Source organism: Temnothorax curvispinosus, unplaced genomic scaffold (assembly GCF_003070985.1).
Source record: "Temnothorax curvispinosus isolate PA1 unplaced genomic scaffold, ASM307098v1 QBEX01010899.1, whole genome shotgun sequence".
NCBI lineage: Eukaryota > Metazoa > Arthropoda > Insecta > Hymenoptera > Formicidae > Temnothorax > Temnothorax curvispinosus.
The window spans coordinates 388,699-411,529 of NW_020220679.1; the positions used below are offsets into that span (position 1 = coordinate 388,699).

General features: G+C 34.4%; 4 protein-coding genes and 1 pseudogene across 7 annotated transcripts; 1 reads left to right on the forward strand and 4 right to left on the reverse strand.

Annotated features, from left to right (window-relative positions):
- Window positions 1–208: 208 nt before the first annotated feature.
- LOC112460841 (cytoplasmic aconitate hydratase-like) lies at window positions 209–10,914 on the forward strand. Of its 2 annotated transcripts, none has more exons than XM_025025732.1 (15): window positions 209–504; window positions 1,160–1,252; window positions 1,327–1,493; window positions 1,589–1,734; window positions 1,985–2,378; window positions 2,555–2,726; window positions 2,837–3,054; window positions 7,143–7,302; window positions 7,813–8,033; window positions 8,288–8,444; window positions 8,528–8,763; window positions 8,958–9,094; window positions 9,177–9,324; window positions 9,587–9,753; window positions 9,960–10,914. In XM_025025732.1, exons 1-15 carry the CDS (start codon window positions 498–500, stop codon window positions 10,210–10,212), a joined length of 2,676 nt encoding a protein of 891 aa, XP_024881500.1. In that variant the 5' UTR covers window positions 209–497; the 3' UTR covers window positions 10,213–10,914. The 2 variants fall into 2 exon arrangements, with proteins under 2 accessions (XP_024881500.1, XP_024881499.1); XM_025025731.1 differs by lacking the exon at window positions 209–504 and adding an exon at window positions 528–695.
- A 15-nt stretch (window positions 10,915–10,929) lies between these two features.
- LOC112460846 (F-box/WD repeat-containing protein 4) lies at window positions 10,930–13,405 on the reverse strand. Its single transcript, XM_025025739.1, has 7 exons — window positions 12,971–13,405; window positions 12,410–12,700; window positions 12,156–12,303; window positions 11,902–12,083; window positions 11,547–11,675; window positions 11,338–11,485; window positions 10,930–11,251 (listed from the first exon to the last, which is right to left on the reverse strand). Exons 1-7 carry the CDS (start codon window positions 13,174–13,176, stop codon window positions 11,054–11,056), a joined length of 1,302 nt encoding a protein of 433 aa, XP_024881507.1. The 5' UTR covers window positions 13,177–13,405; the 3' UTR covers window positions 10,930–11,053.
- An 882-nt stretch (window positions 13,406–14,287) lies between these two features.
- Window positions 14,288–19,030, reverse strand: LOC112460843 (major facilitator superfamily domain-containing protein 6). Of its 3 annotated transcripts, none has more exons than XM_025025734.1 (11): window positions 18,287–19,030; window positions 17,408–17,943; window positions 17,170–17,327; window positions 16,548–16,849; window positions 15,959–16,313; window positions 15,592–15,782; window positions 15,354–15,490; window positions 15,130–15,245; window positions 14,784–15,029; window positions 14,509–14,655; window positions 14,288–14,417 (listed from the first exon to the last, which is right to left on the reverse strand). In XM_025025734.1, the coding sequence occupies exons 3-11, from the start codon at window positions 17,225–17,227 to the stop codon at window positions 14,350–14,352; spliced, it is 1,620 nt and encodes a 539-aa protein (XP_024881502.1). In that variant the 5' UTR covers window positions 17,228–17,327; window positions 17,408–17,943; window positions 18,287–19,030; the 3' UTR covers window positions 14,288–14,349. The 3 variants fall into 3 exon arrangements, with proteins under 3 accessions (XP_024881502.1, XP_024881503.1, XP_024881504.1); XM_025025735.1 differs by lacking the exon at window positions 18,287–19,030 and having other exon boundaries at window positions 17,408–17,679; window positions 17,746–18,230; XM_025025736.1 differs by lacking the exon at window positions 18,287–19,030 and having other exon boundaries at window positions 17,746–18,230.
- Window positions 19,031–19,291: 261 nt separating this feature from the next.
- LOC112460850 lies at window positions 19,292–22,684 on the reverse strand. The gene is made up of 10 exons (XM_025025748.1): window positions 22,537–22,684; window positions 22,192–22,365; window positions 21,697–21,998; window positions 21,030–21,372; window positions 20,669–20,859; window positions 20,444–20,577; window positions 20,257–20,372; window positions 19,930–20,175; window positions 19,653–19,799; window positions 19,292–19,565 (listed from the first exon to the last, which is right to left on the reverse strand). Exons 2-10 carry the CDS (start codon window positions 22,247–22,249, stop codon window positions 19,492–19,494), a joined length of 1,611 nt encoding a protein of 536 aa, XP_024881516.1. The 5' UTR covers window positions 22,250–22,365; window positions 22,537–22,684; the 3' UTR covers window positions 19,292–19,491.
- LOC112460856 overlaps window positions 22,657–22,831 on the reverse strand; it is a 2,969-nt pseudogene continuing 2,794 nt past the window's right edge.

Below are 22,831 nucleotides of genomic sequence, written 5' to 3' on the forward strand. Positions count from 1 at the left end.
CGCGCCACGCACACACACGCACGCATGTGTGTACGTACCACACCACGTGACGTGCCCCATGTACCGAGAGTCCAATAACGAATTCATTTACGCGGTAATTGAACTTTGCCCTTCCTCTCGCGCGTAATTGTATCGCGCGAGGGGATCAGGCGATTATGCATCGAATTAACTCGAGGGAGGTGTCGCATTACGCAACCCGACGAGTTTTGTCTCGCGATTCCGTTTCGTTTCTCTCCTCTTTTCATCCTCTTCGCGGCTTCGCGCCCCTGCTTCGATTCGAGAGCATCGAGTTCGAGAGGGTCCGCAGAATCGCCTCGCATCTCGCGTTTGCGCAACGCCGCCGCGGCGAAAAATCATCTGGGAACCCGTGGAACCGGGGGAACCGGGGGGGGAACTCTTGTCGTACCGCGAACGCCCCGGTGTTTCTGAGACACTCGGTATAAGGCGCTATATACCTATCGCGCAACGGGGCCGACGTGACTTGTTCAGTGACAATCATGGCTGGTAAGTGGACAGATCCGTACCTGTTCGTTGCTGTTATTACATTGCAAAAACAAACGTAAACAATTGAAGACGACGAATTTGGTCATCGCGGTCTCGTTGCGTCAGATCGATTTGTCCTTGTGAAAAATATTAATTCGCACGTCCCGTAATAGTATCCGAATTTAAAGGAATTAAACACATGGGTGTTCTAAGTGAGAAACATATATAAGTTGCAACGTGTAAAAACGTTCAGAGTTTAAAGAAGCTTATTTTTATATACTTATTGTTAATATATATCGATATAAAGAGGAGTATCGTAAAAATGTTATAATTTTTTAAATTCTTCGCCACGTGAATTTAGGCACGGTTATTTTAACTGATGACAAAAATTGCAACGTGCAAAAAAAGATTTCAAAGTTCACTTAACAGAATTACAGTCTCCTAAATATTTATTTATTCGACATTTTCACAAATTTCGTAATTCGAAAGGCAATATTTAAATTTAAGAGAAAATAGAAAATTTTAAAATAATTTTATTTTACCTTTTGATATAAAATTTCATAATTTTTTTGTTTTACCGTGATAAAAATGTAGAATTTATATACTTTGTTCTTGTATACATGTTCTTTTTAATTTATAATAATGAAGGTAAACTAAATAATTTTTTTTATTTTAGGAATAAATCCTTATAAGGGTCTACTAAAGTCCATCAAAATTGGATTGAAGGAGTGCCAATATTACGACATTGGCAGTTTTGGCACAAATTATGGTAAATATTTTATTTGTCATTAATTTTATATCCAGTGAATAAATCTATATGTGTATTTGATTTCTAACTTGCAGACAGACTACCATTTTCCATCAGAGTTCTCTTGGAAAGTGCCGTGCGCAATTGTGACAATTTCCAAATAACAAAGGCAGATGTTGAGAAAATTTTGGATTGGGAAAATAATCAAGCCCATCAAGATGGGGTCGAAGTGGCCTTTAAGCCAGCGAGAGTCATACTGCAGGTAGAGAAATCCCTTCTAAATTTCTGTATTTTATAAATTTTAATCGTGTGCAAAAAAATATACTTATTGCTATATATTTATTAAATTACGAACAGGACTTTACTGGGGTACCAGCAGTCGTGGATTTTGCTGCGATGAGAGATGCTGTGAAGAGACTCGGCGGAGATCCTGATAAAATTAATCCAGTCTGCCCAGCGGACCTCGTAATCGATCATTCGATTCAGGCTGATTTTACGAGGAGGTACAGTTCATTGCTTTAGCAAGCATGTTTTGATAATAGAGTTAAAGGTTATCATATCATAAACTGAAAGATTTTAATATTGCTGCAATGTTACATGAGCAAGAGAAAAAAATTTTACGTAATATGCTTGATAACATTGTAAAAAAGAAATCCGAATAAACTGCAAGTCTTGTTTTTACTTTTGTATTAATACATTGCCAGATAATCTGATAATTTATATATAAATCTGACTATCATGCGTGTGTTTCAGCAATGATGCCCTAAAAAAGAATGAGGACCTTGAATTTGAGAGAAACAAGGAACGTTTCATGTTTCTCAAATGGGGTGCAAAGACGTTTAAAAACATGTTAATTGTACCTCCCGGAAGCGGTATCGTGCATCAAGTGAATTTAGAGTATCTAGCGAGAGTGGTATTTGATTCGGACAATCTTCTGTATCCCGATAGTGTAGTTGGCACTGATTCTCATACTACCATGGTCAATGGCCTGGGTGTACTTGGATGGGGGGTTGGCGGTATCGAAGCAGAGGCTGTTATGCTTGGTCAAGCGATTTCTATGTTAATACCAAAAGTCGTGGGATACAAATTGGACGGTGTATTAAATCAATATGCCACATCTACAGATCTTGTTCTAACTATTACAAAGGTAAGTTTTTTTCATCAAAGTAATTTATATATATATATATAGGTATTTTATATATTTTTTATAAATACAATTTTACTTATTTTTTTAATTAATAAAGTTCACGCAACAGAATATATATTTATATATAATACTAAAAAGTATCAATTTATATAAGCTTATATTTTACACATTGATAGAATCTTCGACAAATCGGAGTGGTTGGAAAATTTGTCGAATTCTACGGACCAGGCGTAGCGCAACTAAGTATTGCGGATCGTGCCACCATTTCTAATATGTGCCCAGAATATGGTGCAACCGTGGGCTTCTTTGCAGTAGATCAACAAAGTTTAGCATATCTCAAGCAAACAGGTAAAATTTTTTGTTTATTAATTATATATTTTTATAAATCTTTTTCCCAATATGATTACTTTTAAAATATCTTCTATGATATATAAATATATTTTTCTGCTATACTTTAGGTCGATCCGAGGAACACATTGATAAGATTGAGAAGTACCTTAGAAACGTACGCATGCTGAGGAATTTTGACGACCCGAGCCAAGATCCAGTCTTCTCCGAAGTGGTCACTTTGGATTTGAGCACTGTAGTTTCCAGTGTCAGCGGACCGAAGAGACCTCACGACAGAGTTTCAGTATCCGACATGCAAATAGATTTCAGGAATTGTCTTGTAAACAAGGTTAGTGGCTTTTAACATATCTACATGAAATAGATTGCGCTCACGAGTAAATCTATTTCATTTCTGACATATTCTGTATTTCGTTGTTTAATAAGATGCATGATAATGCTAATTATATTGATGCATTATACATACAGCACTTACAACAATAATGATAAATTTAAAATGCTAATGTGAGCGCTCTAGGAAAGATGATTATTTAGTACATACAAGGGACGAATATTACCCAGTGACTATACAGTGCAAGTCAAACTGGATTATATCCATCTCATGCTGTACCGCTGTTCTGCCAACTATAGAGCTAAAGCAAATTTGATCCTATTTTTTCTAAAAAGCATGCATGATACTTTCTTGCTAGAAAATAAGAGCACATGAGCAAAAATGAGAATAATCGACAGAGAACTAGGTAACTTATTACTGTGATATGATTATCTTACATTAACATATCACAATAAAAGTCCCTTTGGACTCTGCGACTGAAAGTTATTTACTTTTACAACAATCTGCAGTATTATGTGAATTTAATGGAATCAAAAGCATGTTTTTTTAGAAAACGCCAGCGGTTTTTAGCCTATAATAGAGATACTCTGATATGTTAACGCCGTGGTAAAACAAACTTGATAGAAATATATATTATATTTCACATGCATTAGTGACATTAAATTGCTGCGAAAAGCTGTCCGTTATCGTTGATATGTGATCGTCGACGATGTCCCGTGTTGCTGTGTCTCGAACATCTTTCCTTTGCTGATCTAGCTTTATGATATTTTGATTCGACATATAGTTAGATCACCAAAGATAAATGAACGAGGCGCAAAGTGATTTTTCAGACGATATATCTTGCCATTAAAGACGAGTATATGATCTAGTCACAAATTCTCACTTGTGGTACCAGTCACATACTCGACCCTAACAACAATACTTAAGAGAGCGATGTGCACATGCATTCTAAACGCCAGAAGTATAGGGATTTGACATTGGATGCAATCATCACCCGGTGAAGTTTTTATTACTACCTTACCGGATACGATCGCATCCAACAACGTAATCCTCTGTGCAATGTCGATACCAGTTGAATCCATGAATTTTATTCAATTTTCTGAATATTAAAAAAAAAATTTCTTTATTTTAAATGTTGGAAAGAGATTTAGGAACTTCAACTACTTAAGGACTATTTTAGCTATTTAGATTATTTCAGGAAAACTGAAAACAACTACACCTATTGGATATTTCTTCAAATATTCAAAGCTGTTATCGCACATGTGACGAAGCTTCAGACAGATAGTTAAAAATTATACATACACAAATGGGTACTCACAATAATTATTCGTTGGTTAATGTTTCCAATGATCGCGTCGCGATCTTTTCGTCTTTGAAACCATAGAACACAGTCCCGACAAACTATAATTTTTACGACATAGCTTCATCAGCAAAAGTTAGATGAAGAGAACCGCACTGAAAAAGAATTCGATACTTGGGTTTACTCGTTGCTTATTGTATAGCAACGGTAATTAAAAATTATGATCTAACAAGTTCGAAGATTATGTTTCATGACTATCACAACACTGCATACTGGATTGCTGTTGAGTACGTTTTCGGTGCAAATAGCGAGACTGCAGAGAACTTCAGTAAATATACGAAAAGCATACGAAACACAAAAAATTGTTTATCACGCGAATATTATATTTAACTCGCGGTCACATCGAGAAAGTCGCGGTCTTAATCCGACAGGCGAAACGCGACGAATGATCGCTCAACGGACGGAAACAATACGTGTTTAAGAACATACCGATCGATTTCTATTCGAAATGTTCAACATTGGCGTCGCGTTACCTGGCCTATGACAGGCACAAGGACATTTGCCGAAGAAACTCATCCACGTGAATCATAAACCTAACGCTTCTTCCGCGTGAAATTCAATTCCTCTTCGATTGAGATTGATATTGAAGAGCGCTAAGATATGCTTGTATACTCTCAATGAAATATACGTAAATATGTTCGTATAAATCAAAAAATTTTAGATTAAACACATGTCAAACGATAATGGATTCTAAATTTTTGATCAATTTAGAGTCGACTTTTCTATAACGAAAATTTCGAACTCTATTAAATTTAAGAAAGTTTACAAAATGACAAGTAATCGTGATATTTTCGACAATATCTTCAAGATAAAAATGTTCTAATAATAATAATCTAATGTTCTAATAATTTTAATAATTTTAATAATATTATTCACTGTTTGTATTAGTATTTTAATTATTTGAAAGATTAAAACTTTATTTCTTTATTTCATATAACTTTAAGACAATGCTTTAAAGCTTACTATATTAGCAGCCTAGAAATATATTATTACTCTCATTATATACTTTAATTTATTTTTGTCTATAGAAAGGATTAGAATTCACAATTTAATCATTAACGTCACTGCATCATTATTGCTTTCTATAATAGAAAAGGTAAGGCTTTATCTAAAATAAACAAAATTAATAAACATGTCACATTATCTTATTTCAAAAATTCCGATTACTATGCGTCATCTTCCCATAAATCTTCATATAAGTCTCACTGAGTAATTGCACGTGTCAGATTATTGCTTGAAATTTTCGATATTTATAACATTTATCGTTATTTATTTGGTGTTCAACAGCCGCCGATAAATATCTGTGAGCTGTTGAACACATTAATCTCTTATTCTTCAGAACGCAGGAGAATGCGAGTGTGGCACTTAACAATTTATGAAGAAAGAAATAATTCTTACGCACATACCACTGATCGATCGATCCGTCCGCCTCGTCGGAGAAGACAAGAGTCTTTGGTCATACTTCGCATAAGTTCTGGAAGACGTATTCAGAGCTCGCGCTGAAATTGCTGATACAACATCCTACTACATTCGTTTTGCAAAGCTCACACATTTCATTGCAAATGAGCCATCGTTTTGTCGTGCATGCTGGTATAGAAAGAGCTCGGATTTCCCATCGAGACACGGTGCTTAGGGTCTGGAAAGGGATATCTCTTATGTTTACGGAAAACGATAGAAAATTTTGTTTAAAGGGGACTCTTTGATTGAATTAATATTAATATTCCATTGGAACCTATACTTCGAATTTTAATATTAATATAATAGCAAATGATTATGTGTCACTATATTAGTTGCCAATATGTTAAAAGAAGTATTTACATATCTTCTGTTTAGCACATTTCGATTGCGATTAATCAAGTCAAGTACTTTTTCAAAGTATTTTTGCAAAATAAAAATAATGTGAAATAATTAAATACTTATATTAAAATTAAAATAAATATGACGCATGTTCCTATCATTATGGATATTTCTTAGTTTTTTATCTTTATTATCGCTCTTATTTAAAAATATTAAATACATATAATCTTATTATTTTACATTTATCTTTTCTTCAATATCTAATAAGGTATAACTTGTTTATCACTTTTTTCGTGTAAAAATACTTGTCATCGCTGGATTGTCATTATTGGATTGTGCACGCGTAAGGTGAACACGAGGTCGTAGACCTCGTGATTGCTTAAAGATCGTTGCCAGTTCGCATTGCTTCTTCAGCATATCGTGTATCGGGCAATGAATTTCGTCATGCCACTCGACGCATTAATAAACCTGCCAAATTTGTGGGACAACAAATATAAATGCAGATGGCTTGAAATAATAAATCACGTAAAAAGAATCTGCACGATTCTTTTTACGTCCTTAGTTTATAATTATTTGCGAATTTTCTGGCTTTTCAAAAGAGATACTATATTTTTCAAAGGAATACTAATACATTAAGAGACAAGTACAAAAGTAGACAAGTAAAAAACGAGGAAGAATATTAAATGCTGATTTGAAACTTCTACATTTTGCAATATTTGTTTAAACATGTGATTTAATTCAATTATTAAAATCTAATCCACTCCAATCATTTTCTTTTTGTTCGCATTAAAAACGCGTTAAATTGAGACAGAGAGATGTTTAGTCTTTTCTTTTGTTCTCAAACATTTCTGAACATTCCTTTACCTTTAGATTTAATCAGTATTGATCACTAATGAACTTTCTCATAATGGAATTGTGATTTTCATTACAGATAGGCTTCAAAGGTTACGGTTTAACCCCAGCGAAGGTGGATACCGTAGGGAAGTTTAAATACGAAGGAAAAGAATACGAATTGAAACATGGCTCGGTAGTCATCGCGGCTATTACCAGTTGTACGAATACCAGCAACCCTAGCGTTATGCTTGGAGCAGGTATGTTATGAATTTTGTCAGAAATGTCTAATTGTTACATAACGTTTATCATTTATTATATTGATACAAAGGATTTACCGAAGGACGCGAAATAGAATTGGTTTATTAGCGCTACTTTGAAGATCTAAAATCGTCAACTTTTGCTGACGCATTACAAATTCTCAGATTTTAAAAGCGCAGTTAAAATTTTAAATAGAATTGAAAACGAAACGAATTGAAACAGAACGAATTTTTTAGATGCTTTGAAGTAATTATTATTAAAATAGTCATTAATGGCTTCAACATTTGTGTCTGCCTAAGAAAAACTTGTTTCATACTTTGAAATTTAGATTAGAATGATAAGAAGTACATAATTGATGAGATAGTAAAATAACATTTAGTTTTTTATTATCATTTTTTCATTAGCAGCACTATTATTTAATCGTGAAAGAATATAAAGCATAGTTCTATAAAAATTAAATGTAAGATGTTAAATGTTGCGAATGTAAGATACGCTTCTTTGATATACAGGCCTTCTTGCTAAAAAGGCAGTGGAAGTTGGCTTGAGCGTCGAGCCGTATATAAAAACATCATTGTCACCTGGTTCCGGAGTCGTTACTTATTATCTCCAGGAAAGCGGTGTGATTCCGTATCTGACAAAGTTAGGATTCGACATCGTGGGTTACGGATGTATGACCTGTATCGGAAACAGCGGCCCACTTCCTGACGCTATAGTCGAGACTATTGAAAAGGTAGAGGAATTGATTTTGCATTTGAATTCTACTTGACATTTCTTCAATGTTTTTTCAGTTTTTGCAAAAAAATAGAAATAATTCAATAAATTATCGATATACGAAATGAACAAAATCACGTTTAAAAATTATAAATTTCACAAAACTCATAATCTAATTAACTGATTAAACGATTTCGTTTTTCCTTTATAAGCATTAATATCTTTGCATACAAAGCAATGCTTGTCATTAAACATCTTGCGTGTTGCTTGTAGAATGAACTCGTTTGCTGTGGCGTTCTGTCAGGCAATAGAAACTTTGAAGGCAGAGTCCATCCGAATACCCGAGCGAATTACTTAGCGTCCCCGCTTCTGGTTATAGCTTATGCTATTGCCGGTACTGTGAACTTTGACTTTGAGAAGCAGCCATTGGGTAAGACGTAGAATCCTCTTCGCTCGTTGGATTTATAGAGATGCATAAAACATAATTTACACGATGTATCTGTTATTTTCAAGGTCACAAAGCCGATGGGAGTCCAATATTTTTGCAAGATATCTGGCCGACCAGAGCGGAAATTCAAGCTGTTGAGCAGAAATACGTCATTCCAGCCATGTTCAAAGAAGTCTACAGTAAAATTGAGCATGGTAGCGGCAGTTGGGCAAATTTGGTAGCACCTGAGGGCAAGCTGTACCCGTGGGACGTTAATTCTACGTACATCAAAAACCCACCCTATTTCGATAACTTATATAAGGTCATTAGAGTGATGTATAATCTATTGCACACTAAATACTTTAAACATTTGAGCTTTCTTCAAAATTTTCTTTAGAATACAAAAAGAATTTTAATTTAATTTTTTTCCAATCTTAATATTAGCTTTTACTTCTTGAAAATTGTGTCATTTGGGATATTAGTCATTTCTCTATTTGTGAAAAATAAACTTTGCAGGAGTTGCCTCCAATAAAATCAGTCACTAAAGCGCGAGTGCTTGTAAATCTTGGAGATTCCGTTACGACCGATCATATTAGCCCGGCGGGCAGTATCGCGCGTAATTCGCCAGCAGCGAGATATCTAGCTAATCGAGGGTGAGTTTGACATCAATGGAGATTATAGAGACAACGCACGCAAACTGGCCGAATTCTTGACTGTGACGATCTTCGTTTCCAGCTTGACGCCGAAAGATTTTAATTCTTATGGCTCGCGCAGAGGAAACGACGCCGTGATGGCACGGGGCACATTCGCTAACATTCGTCTCGTGAATAAATTCATTGGTAAAGCGGGACCACGAACAATTTACATTCCAACTAATGAAGAGGTACGTGTTTTTTTTCTTGTTCTACCCATTGATTTTTCACCACGTATAGCTTCACGATTTAACTTATAATATTCGTTTACTATTAATTCACTTTAATTCTCGTCATGGATCAACGTCATACGTCATACGCATATGTGTTTTGCATTTTCTTTTATGTATAACTTAAACATACCGAATAAAATTGCTTAAAAACATCTGTAATGGACAGTTTTTAAAATATACATTGATAGCGAACATATTAATAATAATTGGTTGAATTTAGATGGACGTATTCGACGCGGCCGAGAGATACGTGAAAGATGGGACGCCTCTGATCGCTCTGGTTGGCAAGGAATACGGATCCGGATCTTCCAGAGATTGGGCCGCCAAAGGGCCGTATCTACTTGGTATTCGAGCAGTCATAGCAGAGTCGTATGAAAGAATACACAGGCAAGTCCTTTTCAAATTATTATTTATTTTCGATCCATTGAATTGTAAAATAAGTTTCTTTTAAAAAAGATTTAGTTAAAAGTTAACTTGTTTAAAGTAAATAATTTTGAATAAAAAGTATGCAGTTTTTTTTTTTTTTTTCAAGAAATCCATTTGCTTTTATTTAACACGCACCTCTATATTTAAATTTATTTATTTCTTCACAGATCTAACCTTGTGGGTATGGGCATTGTCCCACTACAGTATCTTCCTGGGGAAAACGCAGAGTCCTTAGGATTAACAGGTTATGAGCAATACGATGTTGCGATTCCCCCGAATTGCCAACCTGGAGAAAAGATCACTGTGAACACGGACAACGGCAAGAAATTCGAGGTGATTGCACGATTTGATACGGAAGTTGACTTGACTTACTTTAAACACGGCGGTATTCTCAATTACATGATTCGTACGATGCTTTGATGAGTGATTTAAAAAAAAAGAATCTAAATGATCTTAGAAGATTACTTAATGAGATACTTAATATTGGTTTTGGGATATAAGATGTATCTCTTTCAAACGAGATGAGTAAAGCTGTATTGTATGCAGGCGCTATCGTAGTAAATGTCTATTTCTTTCATCTAAATATTGATTAACATGGCATTTGCAATATTCGTGTATAGCACGCCATCAATTAACATATTTATTTCATAACATTTCAAATTTTTGTTATCTAAGTTTGTAACTGCACTGTAATTTTACAGTGGAAGTAGTCCAAAGTTAAATAAAGCGTTTCTTATTAGTAGATTAAATCTTTGCCGTTGTTCGAAAAAATTGTTTTTTTTTTTGTATTTTATAATCGTTATATATCTTACATATATGTATGGGAAACCTATATCGTCTTCGCTTTTATGTATGCATCGCAATAATAATAAATTGCTGCAATATTGTTGCAATAAAATTGACTTTCTTTATTATACAGATACAGATTACTCTTAATTATATGTCAATATGTTTAAGGTGTGAATCTAGAAAAAAAATGTCATACGAATACGAATTATTCACATACATAAATTACTATGAGGTATTGGCATATAATTATATACAGTACAATAACTGCAATTGTATCATTACAGTTTATACATAAGGTAATGTAATAAAGTAATAAAGTAATGTGTCGCTGTTTTTACAAGAAGCATTATTTTTATACAAGGTACATTACATTATCTCAGGATTGGATTTCGTTCTTCATGTTTTTAATCCCTTCTCTTCACAATTAAACTTCTATCATGAAACGTTTGGTTTGTACTGTTCCTGCAGGTGTTCAATAATTTATACGCATACGATGGTGTTTATCCAATGGAATGTACATCGCCTTGTAATCAAACTTCTGATGTAAACGGCCAGAGAAGTTTAATTCGATCACGTGTTTATCCGTAGCGCAGTACAGATGTGTGTTATCAAATTGTATAGAATAGATCGGGCTGCGTCGAGATGATTCTCGCATATTCACGTAATACAGCTAGAAATAATGAAAAGAAGTCTGTCATGAATCATGAACAACTTATCTTGTAATGTACAAAGTGCGTATATCAGTTTGATATGAACCTGAACGAAATCAGTCTTCCTTTGATCCCACAGAACGGCTAAGCAATTATACTGCGTTCCTGTTACCATGGTATACCGATGGTCGGATGAAATACAATATAATGATGCATCGGTTGGATCCACCCATTTAGAGACACATCTTTCAGTTCTGAAAGAAATCACAAGTGCTAATGTTACATAAAGCTGACTGAACAGTCGAGATAAATTACCTCAAATCCCATTTTCGGATGTACGTATCATAGCCACAAGTGAGCAAAGTGTTGGGATCGTCCCATACCATGTCTAATATCCCAGCGCCGTGTCGCCACTTATGCCGCATTGTATCGATCTCTGTGTGACTGAAATTTCTCCATTAGCTTGGTGCAAATGATTCGATACGTATTAAAGCCTATCTGATATATCATCAGATCATAGACCTTCCCAGGTAGCATTAATGTCCAAAAGACATCGTAAAGATGTGTTTAAGGTGCCAGAAATCTTAAAGATGTCTTTATGATGTCTTTTAGACATTAATTGCTACCTGGGTTATGGCGATCGAGTAATTAATTACAATATTACGCATACCTTTCGATATCAATTACATGTAGTGGTGGGATGTCCTGAGTAGTTCCAGCTGAGCCAACGGCAAATTTTACTCCCGTAGGATCAACTGAGAGCGATCGCACTTTATCCCTTAGATTTACACAGGTCTCACTTACGTTGTAAACATTTCTTTCAGACGTATCCATATCTGGATGTCTTTGTATCTAAACAGAAATGAATCTTGCATGATACATTGTCATCGTACGCATCAGATAGCAGATTTTTTTAAACTTTACCTTTATTGTACCACTTTCTAAACCTGCAATAACATTTTCCGAGGTGGCATCTATAGCATTGACGGAAGAATCATTGTTCAGTAACAGTTTTACAATGCAACATTTGTTTTTGCCATACCTCTTTAAAAAGTAGCTTATAGCGCCATTCCTGTGGAGGGTTTTTGATGACGTATTGAAACAATTATATGATAGAAATAAAAAATAATGAAGATACAAATACAATTATAGCTAAATATATATATATATATACGTACGTATAGCCACATATGACGAAGTCTTTCCAAGGAACAAATTTGCAGATGTCACCTCCTGTGTAGATTTCTCCTGTATAATGGTTGTTGCCATACGTGCTATCTATCATTGTTCTTTTGCGGCCAAAGCCGAGAAGCTCATTGCCGCCGCACCACCAGAGTATGTCGTTTGTCAATCTCAGCCACGGCATCAGCTTTGTTTTCTGCGTAAATACCATTTCCTTTCTGTATATTCCATACTGCCATTTTTGTGATACGAAACATGTTGAACGTGGGGGCAATATTGTATTACATCTGGAAAAAAAAACAAGCGGTTATCAATTTTTGTTCCACTATTCCATGTATTTGATTCTTTCACATATACATAAAATTATCAAAAGAGAATAACATTCTTCCAAAATTACAAAATTTGTAAATATTGAAACGTCTCGTGGATATACACATTAGATACACAGCAATAAATATAGATGATATCGTTATTTTATCGCGATACTAAAGTTACTTTTCTGCAGCCAAATAAGAGAAATTCCAGAAGTTTAAGCTCGAGTACAATCTGTAACGTACCTCTCACGAAATCTTTCCGACATTTGATTTGTGACGAGAAATTGTTTGCGTTTCTTGATCCAGGTCATGTCCGACCTGCGCACGAGGTCGTAAAATCGGCTACACACCTCGCTGAGCCGCAACAAATCATGTTCATCGCAATGATCGAAGATCATTAGCAACACATCGTTCGGCAGAATATCCAGACGCATGGTATTTGTCGTCATCTTCCTAACCTGTTGAGACCCGTTCTAACCTGTTCTAGCCACTGAAGGCACTGAGGCACTGATAACTGATACATACACTTCCAGCTTCTAGCATGTTCCAACAGGTCCAGCGCGTTTATCACGTGATTCAACCGCGTTGATGTTAAAAATATTGAATTCAGCCGATTCAGCGTGCTTCTAATCCCTGTAAGTACTTTTGCATTACCCATAATATAACCGAATGTAAGATTATGTAAGATTACCCTGGTGGAAAAATGTCTCAGAATTTTTTTTGTTATTAATCAAAATTTTTATAGAAATTAAATTTAAACTTTCTTATCAGAACGCTCAGAATTTTTCATAGGAATTGGAACGTTTCTTTAGAAAAATTCAGACAAAATAATAAAATATTTCAGATTTTTCTCGCCAACACATCTTTGTACAAATCTGAATAAATACGAGAAAATGTAATTTATCAGAAATTTTTACATATACATATACGGATACTGAAATATCCCGAAAATCCTCATCCAATTATTTCCGAAAGTATGAGAAATTTTATATATTTTTTCATAAGTCTCAATAATTCTTACAAAATTTCTGAGAAAATATAAGAAATTATTTCACCAGGGTATGTAAGAAGTATGGCTGCGAGATTTTCGCTCTCTGTTCTTCGTTCACTCGCATCGCGCGCGTGCATACCTTTTGTGTCCTGAATAATATATTTTATCCTTTACGAGCCCTGCAACTTCAATTGAACTTTGTCTATATATAACATATAATTTCAACAAATGATAAATATGCGATCACATATTTGATGGCACATTCCTTCGAATTTTAAATAAAAATGAAATAATTTTCTCATTTTTTTTTTATTGCTATATATTTCATATATGTTTTACTTGTTTTTTTAATTTGCATAGAACATAATAATAGCATGCGTATATATTTATTTTTAAATCTATAGATGACTTCTCCCGAATAAAAATGAAGTTTATTGCATAATGAAGAATTTTTATATTAATTTTTAATATTCAGAATACGTTTTACATTAGTTTCTTTATCTTAAGACATATATATTTATATTATATATATTTATATTACGCATATATATATAATATCTTAAGATGTGTATGAAACATATATTTTATTTTTATTGTATATTATTTACAACAAAGATATATAAAATACGTATCATTCTGCTACAACACAGTGTTTCTGTGCATCGTCAGGTTTCCTCCATTCGACATTTTTTCGTGCATCTACAATAAAAGAGAAATCCCTTATACTTCTTTACAATGTTCTAAAAAAATTTCACCAGATTCCGACAATTAAAGATACTCGATCCCTTACCTGGTGTTCTATGTTTTAAGTACAAAGTGTGAAGAATAAGGTACATAATCGCAGAAAATGCTGCAAGTACTGAAAATATTCTTAAAGTCGTTGCACCACCAACTTGTTTGTATAAAATACCTCCGATCAAACTACCGACCGCGAAACCTGATGAAGACAACAATATTTCAACGACGATAAACTTTGATTAATTGGGAAAATATACATTTGGATTAAGTATATATAAGCTCTTCTTGTTATAAAATAATTCTTGATAACCAGAAAGAGAAATTTACCTAAACCGTCGTCCATCCCTGCCACAATTCCTTGAACAGTAGCTGACGTACCGGGTGGTGATACTGCGCTCGCGTACGCTACTATTGTTGTATAGCAAAGCGCATATGTTGGTCCCTGCATGACAAATTCCACCGGAAGCATCCACCATGGCGTTGGAGCGAGAGATATTAATCCCAGCCGCAGCGCGTAGCATACAAAACAAAACGTAAAGGTATAACCGTATCCAAACTTCTTCAGTATTTTGCCTGAAAAGAAGAGACTCGACATTATACTAGGCACAGCGATATCTTTAATTATGCAAACGCTCTAAACGTCACAAACTGCGACAGGGAAGAAATAATTTACCGGACAGAGAGAAGAATATTATCTCGCCACCGAGAGTCTGCGCGGCGACGATTAGACCTTCTATCAATTTAATTTCGCCCATATAACCGGTCGCCATAGCAAGATCTTCCAAATACCTAATACAATAAATTATACACTGAATGTAATTCGGCTTAATTAAATTTCGAAATTTTATCGAATGTGACAATGAACAAAAATATATGTTGATAGAGATAAAGATTTACCAGAATAAGAAGTAAATCATAAAGCTATCAAGGATACCCGCAAGGGTAGCAAAACATAGAAATATAACGATGGGTTTCAATTTCAAAAGCATGCATACGTCTTTCAGTATGCTTGACGATCCTGACATGAGTGGCAGCTGTAATGAAGAATATATAACGTAAGATGAAAATCCTAAGAAGAAAAGACTATACACTACTGTTCATTTATTTTCACTTCAATCTTCTTAATGTAAATCACCTCCAATTTTCTGCAACAAATCAAGTCGATACAAGTAAATACAAACACAAGGAGAAACGCCGGTGTATAAGTTTTGTAGATTTCCCCTTGCGACCACAAGTCTACTGCGTAGCCAGCTAAAAGCGCTGCCACACCGAAACCGATTGTGCCCCATACTCGCTGCCTACCGTATCCCATTTGTCCACCCTCACCTGAAAAGGTGTAATGTAATTTGTTGAAAAAGACATGTTTTTTACTAATTGAATTAATATATTATATATAAAATCGTTAAACCATTTGTATCGTTGAAAAAATTGTGCTGTATGTTATACATACAGGCATTTTTATATTTTACGTAGCATTAAAATATTGTATGCAGATCACTTACCTAATACGTCAAAGCAAATTGCGTCGCTTATGCAATTGGAAACGTTAAAACCGATGTTACCAAGAGACATCAAGAGCACGAATCCCCAGAAGGTGATGGATGTATATAGGCAATGATTATCTTCGAAATTATCGCAGGTAACATTACAGTTACATACATTAAAATTCTTCGTTATATTTACTTGACACAATGACGCCTCGTCAATATTTAACAAACATGTGGTATCCGGCGAAATCACTGCTTCCTTTGTAATCCCATGAAAAGATAATCTCGTAGAAAAATTCACATATTCCTTGCAGACCCAATGACATGTAGCGTCTTTTGTACCGTTACATGATGCCATTGCTGACGTGTGCTTAAAAAGAAAATAAATCACTTTAAAAATATATTATTTCTTAAAAGCACTAATATACAGATATTTTTAAAAAGACTTATAGTATTTAGAAACTACTGAAAGTTTAAAAAAATTAAATTGTCCTAGATGTATAAAAATGAATTTACAAATTATCATGAAAGTCAGCTAATCAATCGTTACAGGAATTTTTATTATTTGAAAGATGCGCAATTGTAAGAAAATAAAAAAAATTACATAGTCCATATCACAAGATGGTATAGACGCACAGGAAACATTTTGAAATTGATGATCTGGTAGCAGTGGACCGGGCAGGGCCGGTAAAAAGTACATAAAAATATAGCAGGCACTTGTTACGGCAAGCAGCGCTATAAATATCAATTTTCTCCAGGCGCGGTAATAATCCACGACGAAGCCAAATGCTGGTTTCGCGATCAGGAATAAAATAGGCAAAATCGCGGTGATGCTACCCATAATTAACGGCGAAACACCGAGTTGCTTGCCGTAAACTGGCAAAAACGGCAAAATAGGACCCATGGCTAAAATAAAAACGATAATTATACCTAATAATATTATTATTTTATAATTTTTGTAGTTGCCCTAACATATTATAACCATAATCTTTTTTTGTATAATAAGGGCATATTAATAGTCGAGTTTTATTAACATTAAATATGTACCAACGTATATTTTTATCATTCTTTAATGTTAACAAATATCATATTTTTATGTCTACGTATTTTTTATGAACTGTATCATGTAAAAGAACCAAAAAGAATTTAATAAAATTAAGAAAAATGGTAAAATTCTTAAGAAAATTAGATAAATCTTTGCTTTAAAATGTGAAGCACATACTCACCCGCCATAAAAAAGAAATAATGCGCCTTTATAGGCAGTTGCGTGTAATTAATTTTCATGATTTATTTGCGAGTGTAGGCCGACACTGATAAGCCCAACTAATCTCGTGTCTCGCTCCTTCGGCGTTTTCTCACTCTATAATTGGCGCTATGCTGCAAACTAATAAAACGTAACGATGAACTTACTCGAGGATATTATTATTACACAATCTTAACATACATATTAAGCATAAACATTACATTCGATTCGAAGATTATCGTCGGCGCCATGCGCGCATTTGAATTCAAATCCTCTCGATTCGCGATAGTATCGATAACCTCGAGGTATTCTTCGCCAGTCCAAAAACTTCAAACGATATTACAAACGATTCCAAAATGGCGTCGCGCGATGCTGTTATCTGCACGTCGTATCAAGAACCAATGCATGTTTCCAGGTTGTCTCTTAGTCACTGTCAGGTCCGAAGGTTTCTCAGGAAGGTTCCCAGCGAGTTTCCCTCTTCGTTCGCCAAGCACTTCGCGGCACCGATTTATTTTTATTATTCGTGAGGAGAGAAGAGGAACTGTCGCGACGAACTCACCGTGTTGGCGTGTTGCCTGCACGCTCGGCGTCAAACTCGCGCTCCGACGATCTCTCGTTCGTAGATTGAGCCTCTTAATTGCACGATAGGCCGCGTGCTATCAGCGATATAGCTTTCAATCGCAACGTGTATGTGCTGTGTATGTGCGATCAAATAGATGTGCCTCAGTTTCAGATGCGCCTCTTGCACTTTCTGCAGCTGCGGAACGCAGAGAGAGGAGAGATGCATATATAGGAAAGACAAGCCGCGTACTTGAGCCTCGACGGAATGGAAGAGGAGAAAGTGGGCGAGCGCAACTAAAAGGCTGCATGCTTCGAAACATGCTGACAGCACTGACAGTATACTGCCGCTGACATAAGCTGCATTTTTGCTGTTTCAAAGTCCAAAATTGTCAGCGAATCCTGGCAGCGCTACTAAGGCTGCATTCCGATATTCACTGTCAGCAACTTTCAGTACTGAAAATCTATAGTATACGTGACGTAAAATATAGATTTGCAGTACTGACAGTGAATATCGGAATGCAGCCTAAGTCGAAACGTACCTGCGCTATATATATTAGTAGATAATATACAATACAGAGCTTAAATGAGGAGGCTGCGTGTTATGCGTGTGTAATCGAGAGCTTTGACGCGTCATAAATGTTTCAGCGTTCGCTGGATGAGCGTTTCTCCTTCCAGCGGAAGCGTTTAGCCGCACTGACGCCACTGACACGACGCGCTAAAATTACAACGATCACGTCGCGGTAGTTTCGACAGAATGAACGCGATGACTTTCGACGGGGATGCGCCGTACATACAATGAGATGATCTCTTAAAACCGAGTCCGAATGGCTATCGAATGTACTGGATAGTCGCGCGAAACATTGCCCTTCGTTACTTCGATAAATAAACGATACGCGCACGTGAATCTAATAAATCGTTCAACGACACGCGCTGTACTCAAATGAGATTTATCGTGAGGGAGATTGATAAGGCTGCGAATATCTTGCGGCTTGCTTATACCAACAATTCGACTGTTCGCGGCACGTATCGTTTACGAGATTATCAATAAAGATATGTGGTTATTATGAAAAATCAAATTATAATTAAAATCAATTCTAAATTGCTCCAAGGACTCGCGATTACGAAACATCTGGCAATATGATAATACCCTGTGTTTGCAGCATGATATATAAGAATGTGATAACGACACGAGATTACTTAGAAATTACGATCCTTCTGTTTAACTTGCAATGCTATGTTCGTCGTAAAATTACGAATTCTGTATATCAAGCAGAAACTGTCAACATAATAATATTACATTATCCATCGATATTTGCATAAATAATACACATTTGAATCAAATCGAATCTTTAACATATTGTGTATATAACCGTTAAACAAAACTTGTCACGTACAAACATAAAGGGATAAATCTTTATAGTAGCTCGTTCGTACTTTTGAACTAAATGATTAGTTTAATTTACACGATACGATCTACAAATAATTAAATAAAAATTATCAAGTAATTATATCATGGTATCAAATAATTAACAGTTACTGTATACAAACGAAAATAAATATAATTTTTATATTGGTAAAATAATTTGCAATTAAAATTGATATGATGATAATGTATAAACCACGTGTTTACAACAACTACAGTACTCCGATAAAAATATTAAATAATGATTTGCATTAAGTTTTCATATCACAAGATATGTTAAAATTAAAATGTTTTATAATATATTATTATTTATCAAAATAATTATGAAATTTCGTCTACGTCACATTGTCTCCGCGCATCGTCTGGCTTTCTCCATGCAACGTTATTTCGTGTGTCTGCAATAAAAAGATATAGTTTTTTTTATTTTCACAATCTGAAGAAATTTGTCACCTTTCGACACATTGAGTTACTTGATTTCTTACCTACTGTTGTATGTTTTAAGTATACAGTATAAAGTATAATATACCCTATAGCAGAAAGTCCTGCGAGCGCTGAATATATTTTGAAAGTCATTCTACTACCAACTGTCTTAATTAAAAAACCAGCTAAGAAACCACCAATCGAATATCCTAAAAATATTGCAAGATTACATTTAATAAATCGCTAAATTTATTAGAAAAGTAAATATACTCGTATTCTTTATAATAATTACTTTTATTGTAAAACGATTTTTGATATCTAATGACTGAGAAAGATTACCAAGACCATCCTTCATTCCAGACGCAACTGCTTGAACGGTAGCCGATGTGCCAGGCGGTGAAATTACGTTCGCATACGTTACTACTGTTGTGTAAAGAAGTGCATATGATGGCCCTTGCAAGACAACCTCCACCAGAATTATGTGCCATGGCGTTGGCACTAAGGATAGAAATCCTAGCCTCATCGCGTAACATAAAAAGCAAAATGTAAGTGTGTAACCGTATCCAAATCTTTTCAATATATTGCCTAAAAAAGATAAAACTCATTGTTATGCTCAATTATATCTTATGTTGCAAAACATGAAAGAAAACACATTTTTAACATTACCAGACATAAAGAAGAATATTACTTTGCTACCGAGAAAACCTATGCATGTCGTTAAACCTTGTATTAATTTAACTTGACTCATATAACCAGACTCCATAGCAAGATCTTCTATGTACCTAATAAAACAATTTACTGTAGTATTAATTCTCTAACATAAATTTCTACGTTTTATTAGGTAAAAAATTACCAAAAAAAGAAATTTATTACGAGACTTTCAAAAATTCCAGCAAAAATAGCGGTACATAGAAATATAACAATTGGTACCAATTTCAAAATTATATATACATCTTTTAATATATTTGGCGATTTTATCAGTGGCAGCTACGATAAAAACATATAACAACAATTAAAAATACCAAATTAAAATTAAACTACCGCACTATTTGTCTTTTCTTCTAAATGTATAAAACACCTTTAATTTTCTATAGCAAATCAAATCTATACAAATGAATACGAGCACGAAAATAAACGCCGGTGTATAAGTTTTGTAGACTTTCCCTCGCGACCACAAATCTATTGTATAACCAGATAGAAGTGTTGTGAGAGAAAAACCAACTGAGTTCCACATAAGCTGCTTGCCGAATTTTATTTGTCCATCTTTACCTGAGGAATTTAAACTTTATTGTAAAGTATTTTCTCATTACATTATAATATTATATGAAAGTATTTGTAAAATAACTTATTGCTCAAATTTGTTTGGTATGGTTATATTATTCTTGTAATTCAGCGAATTGCTCTGACAATGGGATATATACGGCTATGAAATTATATACCTAATATGTCGAAGCAAATTGTATCGTTTACGCTCAAGGAAACATAATAACCAACTTGACCAAAAAACATCAAGATAAAGAAACTCCAAAAGGTAATAGATGTATATAGACATTCATCGTCCTCGAAGTTATCACATGTAACGTTACAATTATAATTTGCTGTTACATTTTTTCGACACAATGACGTATCGTTAATATTTAATAAGCACGTAGTGTCCGATGAGATGATTGCTTCCTTCTCGGCTGCATGAAAAGATAATCGCATGGAAAAATTCATATTTTCACACATCCAATGACACGTTGTGTCTTTCGTACCGTTACAGGATGCGACTGCTAACGCATGCTTAAAATTAATAAATAAATAAATCATACTTTTAAATTCACAACTGAAAATAAGTTTTATACTAAAAATATTGATAACTAAGTTTTGTGTTAAAGATTTAGAGTGTTGAGAAGATTTTGACATCTTAAGGTATTTTTATGTTGATGATGACATATGAAACATCTTATTAGTACGTAATATGATGACATATGAAACATCTTATTAGTACGTAAAGGTGCTCTATTTCGTGAGAATAAGATTTTTAAACAGTTACAGGAAACCTGTATTATTATTGTTTCATCTAGATTCTAGGAAATTTATACAGTTACATGAAAACAGACTTACATGATTCTTATCGCAAGGCAGTAAAGACTCGCAAGAGATATTTTGGAACTGGTGGTCCGGTAGTATCGGACCGGGTAGAGCCGGTAAAAAATACATCAAAACAAAAGACATACCCGTTACGGTGAACAATGCCATAAAAATCGCTTTTCTCCAGACGAGAAAATAATCCGCGGCGTAACCGAGTATTAATTTACCAATCAGGTGTGCAATAGGTAAAATCGCGATAATGCTACCCATAATTAATGACGAAACACCAAGTTGCTTGCCGAAAACTGGTACATATAATTTAATGGAACCCATAGCTATAAAATAAGAAAAATGATTGTAATTACATTTACGGATACTCGATAATATAATTTTTTTAATTATTGATATATGTGATTTATTTTAAATGTTTTTTTAGTTACCACGCAAGTATTTCAGAATTAAGTGAATTGTTGTTATATTACGAGATTTAACGATCACTCATCCGCCGTAGATTTAACGATTACTCACCCGCACTAAAGAAAAGAAGATGCATCTTTAGAGGCAAAAGAGTGTAATTGATCTTCATTATTTATATTAGAATACAAATTTCAAGCTGATATGATCAGTAAGTTTTATATTTCACTATTTTACGTTCCCTCGTAAAAATGTATTAAAACTGACGCTATACTATGCTATGCTGAACTACACGTCAAGTGTAGAAACGAAATTGTTTGATGTATTAACGTGCAACAATTTTATGGACAATTACAATGCGCATTATAAATAATTGTTTTGAAAATGAAGTATTTTATCGCTATCGATATACAGAATGGATTACATGGCAGGTACAGAAAAATATAACCGGTGACTCACCGGCGGAAGAAAGGAAATAATGACTGATACAGGTCAAGCTGTCTTTTTCTACCCAGTAGCATATTGATCTCTACCTCGTTCTCTCTTTGTCTAATTCTACCGGACACTTTTTGAAGGCTTTCATGTAGGGATCGCGTAACCCATCCTAGTAAAAATTTTATCCTAGTAAAAAATGCTTTAAGTTCTGTAACACAGTATATATCTATGTAAAATTGTAGTAAAGAAATAATTAATATATTACCAGATAAAAAGAAGATTACCAATTCACTACGATTAAACCTTTCTATCAATTTAA

Bases quoted from the DNA above. Each gene is read 5' to 3' on its own strand.
- LOC112460843 (XM_025025734.1), bottom strand. From the start codon at position 17,227: ATGAAAATTAATTACACGCAACTGCCTATAAAGGCGCATTATTTCTTT. The intron at 16,314-16,547 runs GTAATTTTTTTT...TTTCTTTTTAAG, and splicing joins CATCTTGTGATATGGACTAT to CACACGTCAGCAATGGCATC. The intron at 15,783-15,958 runs GTAAGTGATCTG...ACACCTTTTCAG, and splicing joins AATTTGCTTTGACGTATTAG to GTGAGGGTGGACAAATGGGA.
- LOC112460850 (XM_025025748.1), bottom strand. From the start codon at position 22,249: ATGAAGATCAATTACACTCTTTTGCCTCTAAAGATGCATCTTCTTTTC. The intron at 19,800-19,929 runs GTAATCTTTCTC...CAATATTTTTAG, and splicing joins TGGAATGAAGGATGGTCTTG to GATATTCGATTGGTGGTTTC. The intron at 19,566-19,652 runs GTAAGAAATCAA...TTTTTATTGCAG, and splicing joins CTTAAAACATACAACAGTAG to ACACACGAAATAACGTTGCA.
- LOC112460841 (XM_025025731.1), top strand. The intron at 8,764-8,957 runs GTCATTAGAGTG...TAAACTTTGCAG, and splicing joins ATTTCGATAACTTATATAAG to GAGTTGCCTCCAATAAAATC. The intron at 9,325-9,586 runs GTACGTGTTTTT...GGTTGAATTTAG, and splicing joins ACATTCCAACTAATGAAGAG to ATGGACGTATTCGACGCGGC.
- LOC112460846 (XM_025025739.1), bottom strand. From the start codon at position 13,176: ATGACGACAAATACCATGCGTCTGGATATTCTGCCGAACGATGTGTTG. The intron at 11,676-11,901 runs GTATGCGTAATA...GAGAAATTTCAG, and splicing joins CATGTAATTGATATCGAAAG to TCACACAGAGATCGATACAA. The intron at 11,252-11,337 runs GTTCATATCAAA...CATTATTTCTAG, and splicing joins GGAAGACTGATTTCGTTCAG to CTGTATTACGTGAATATGCG.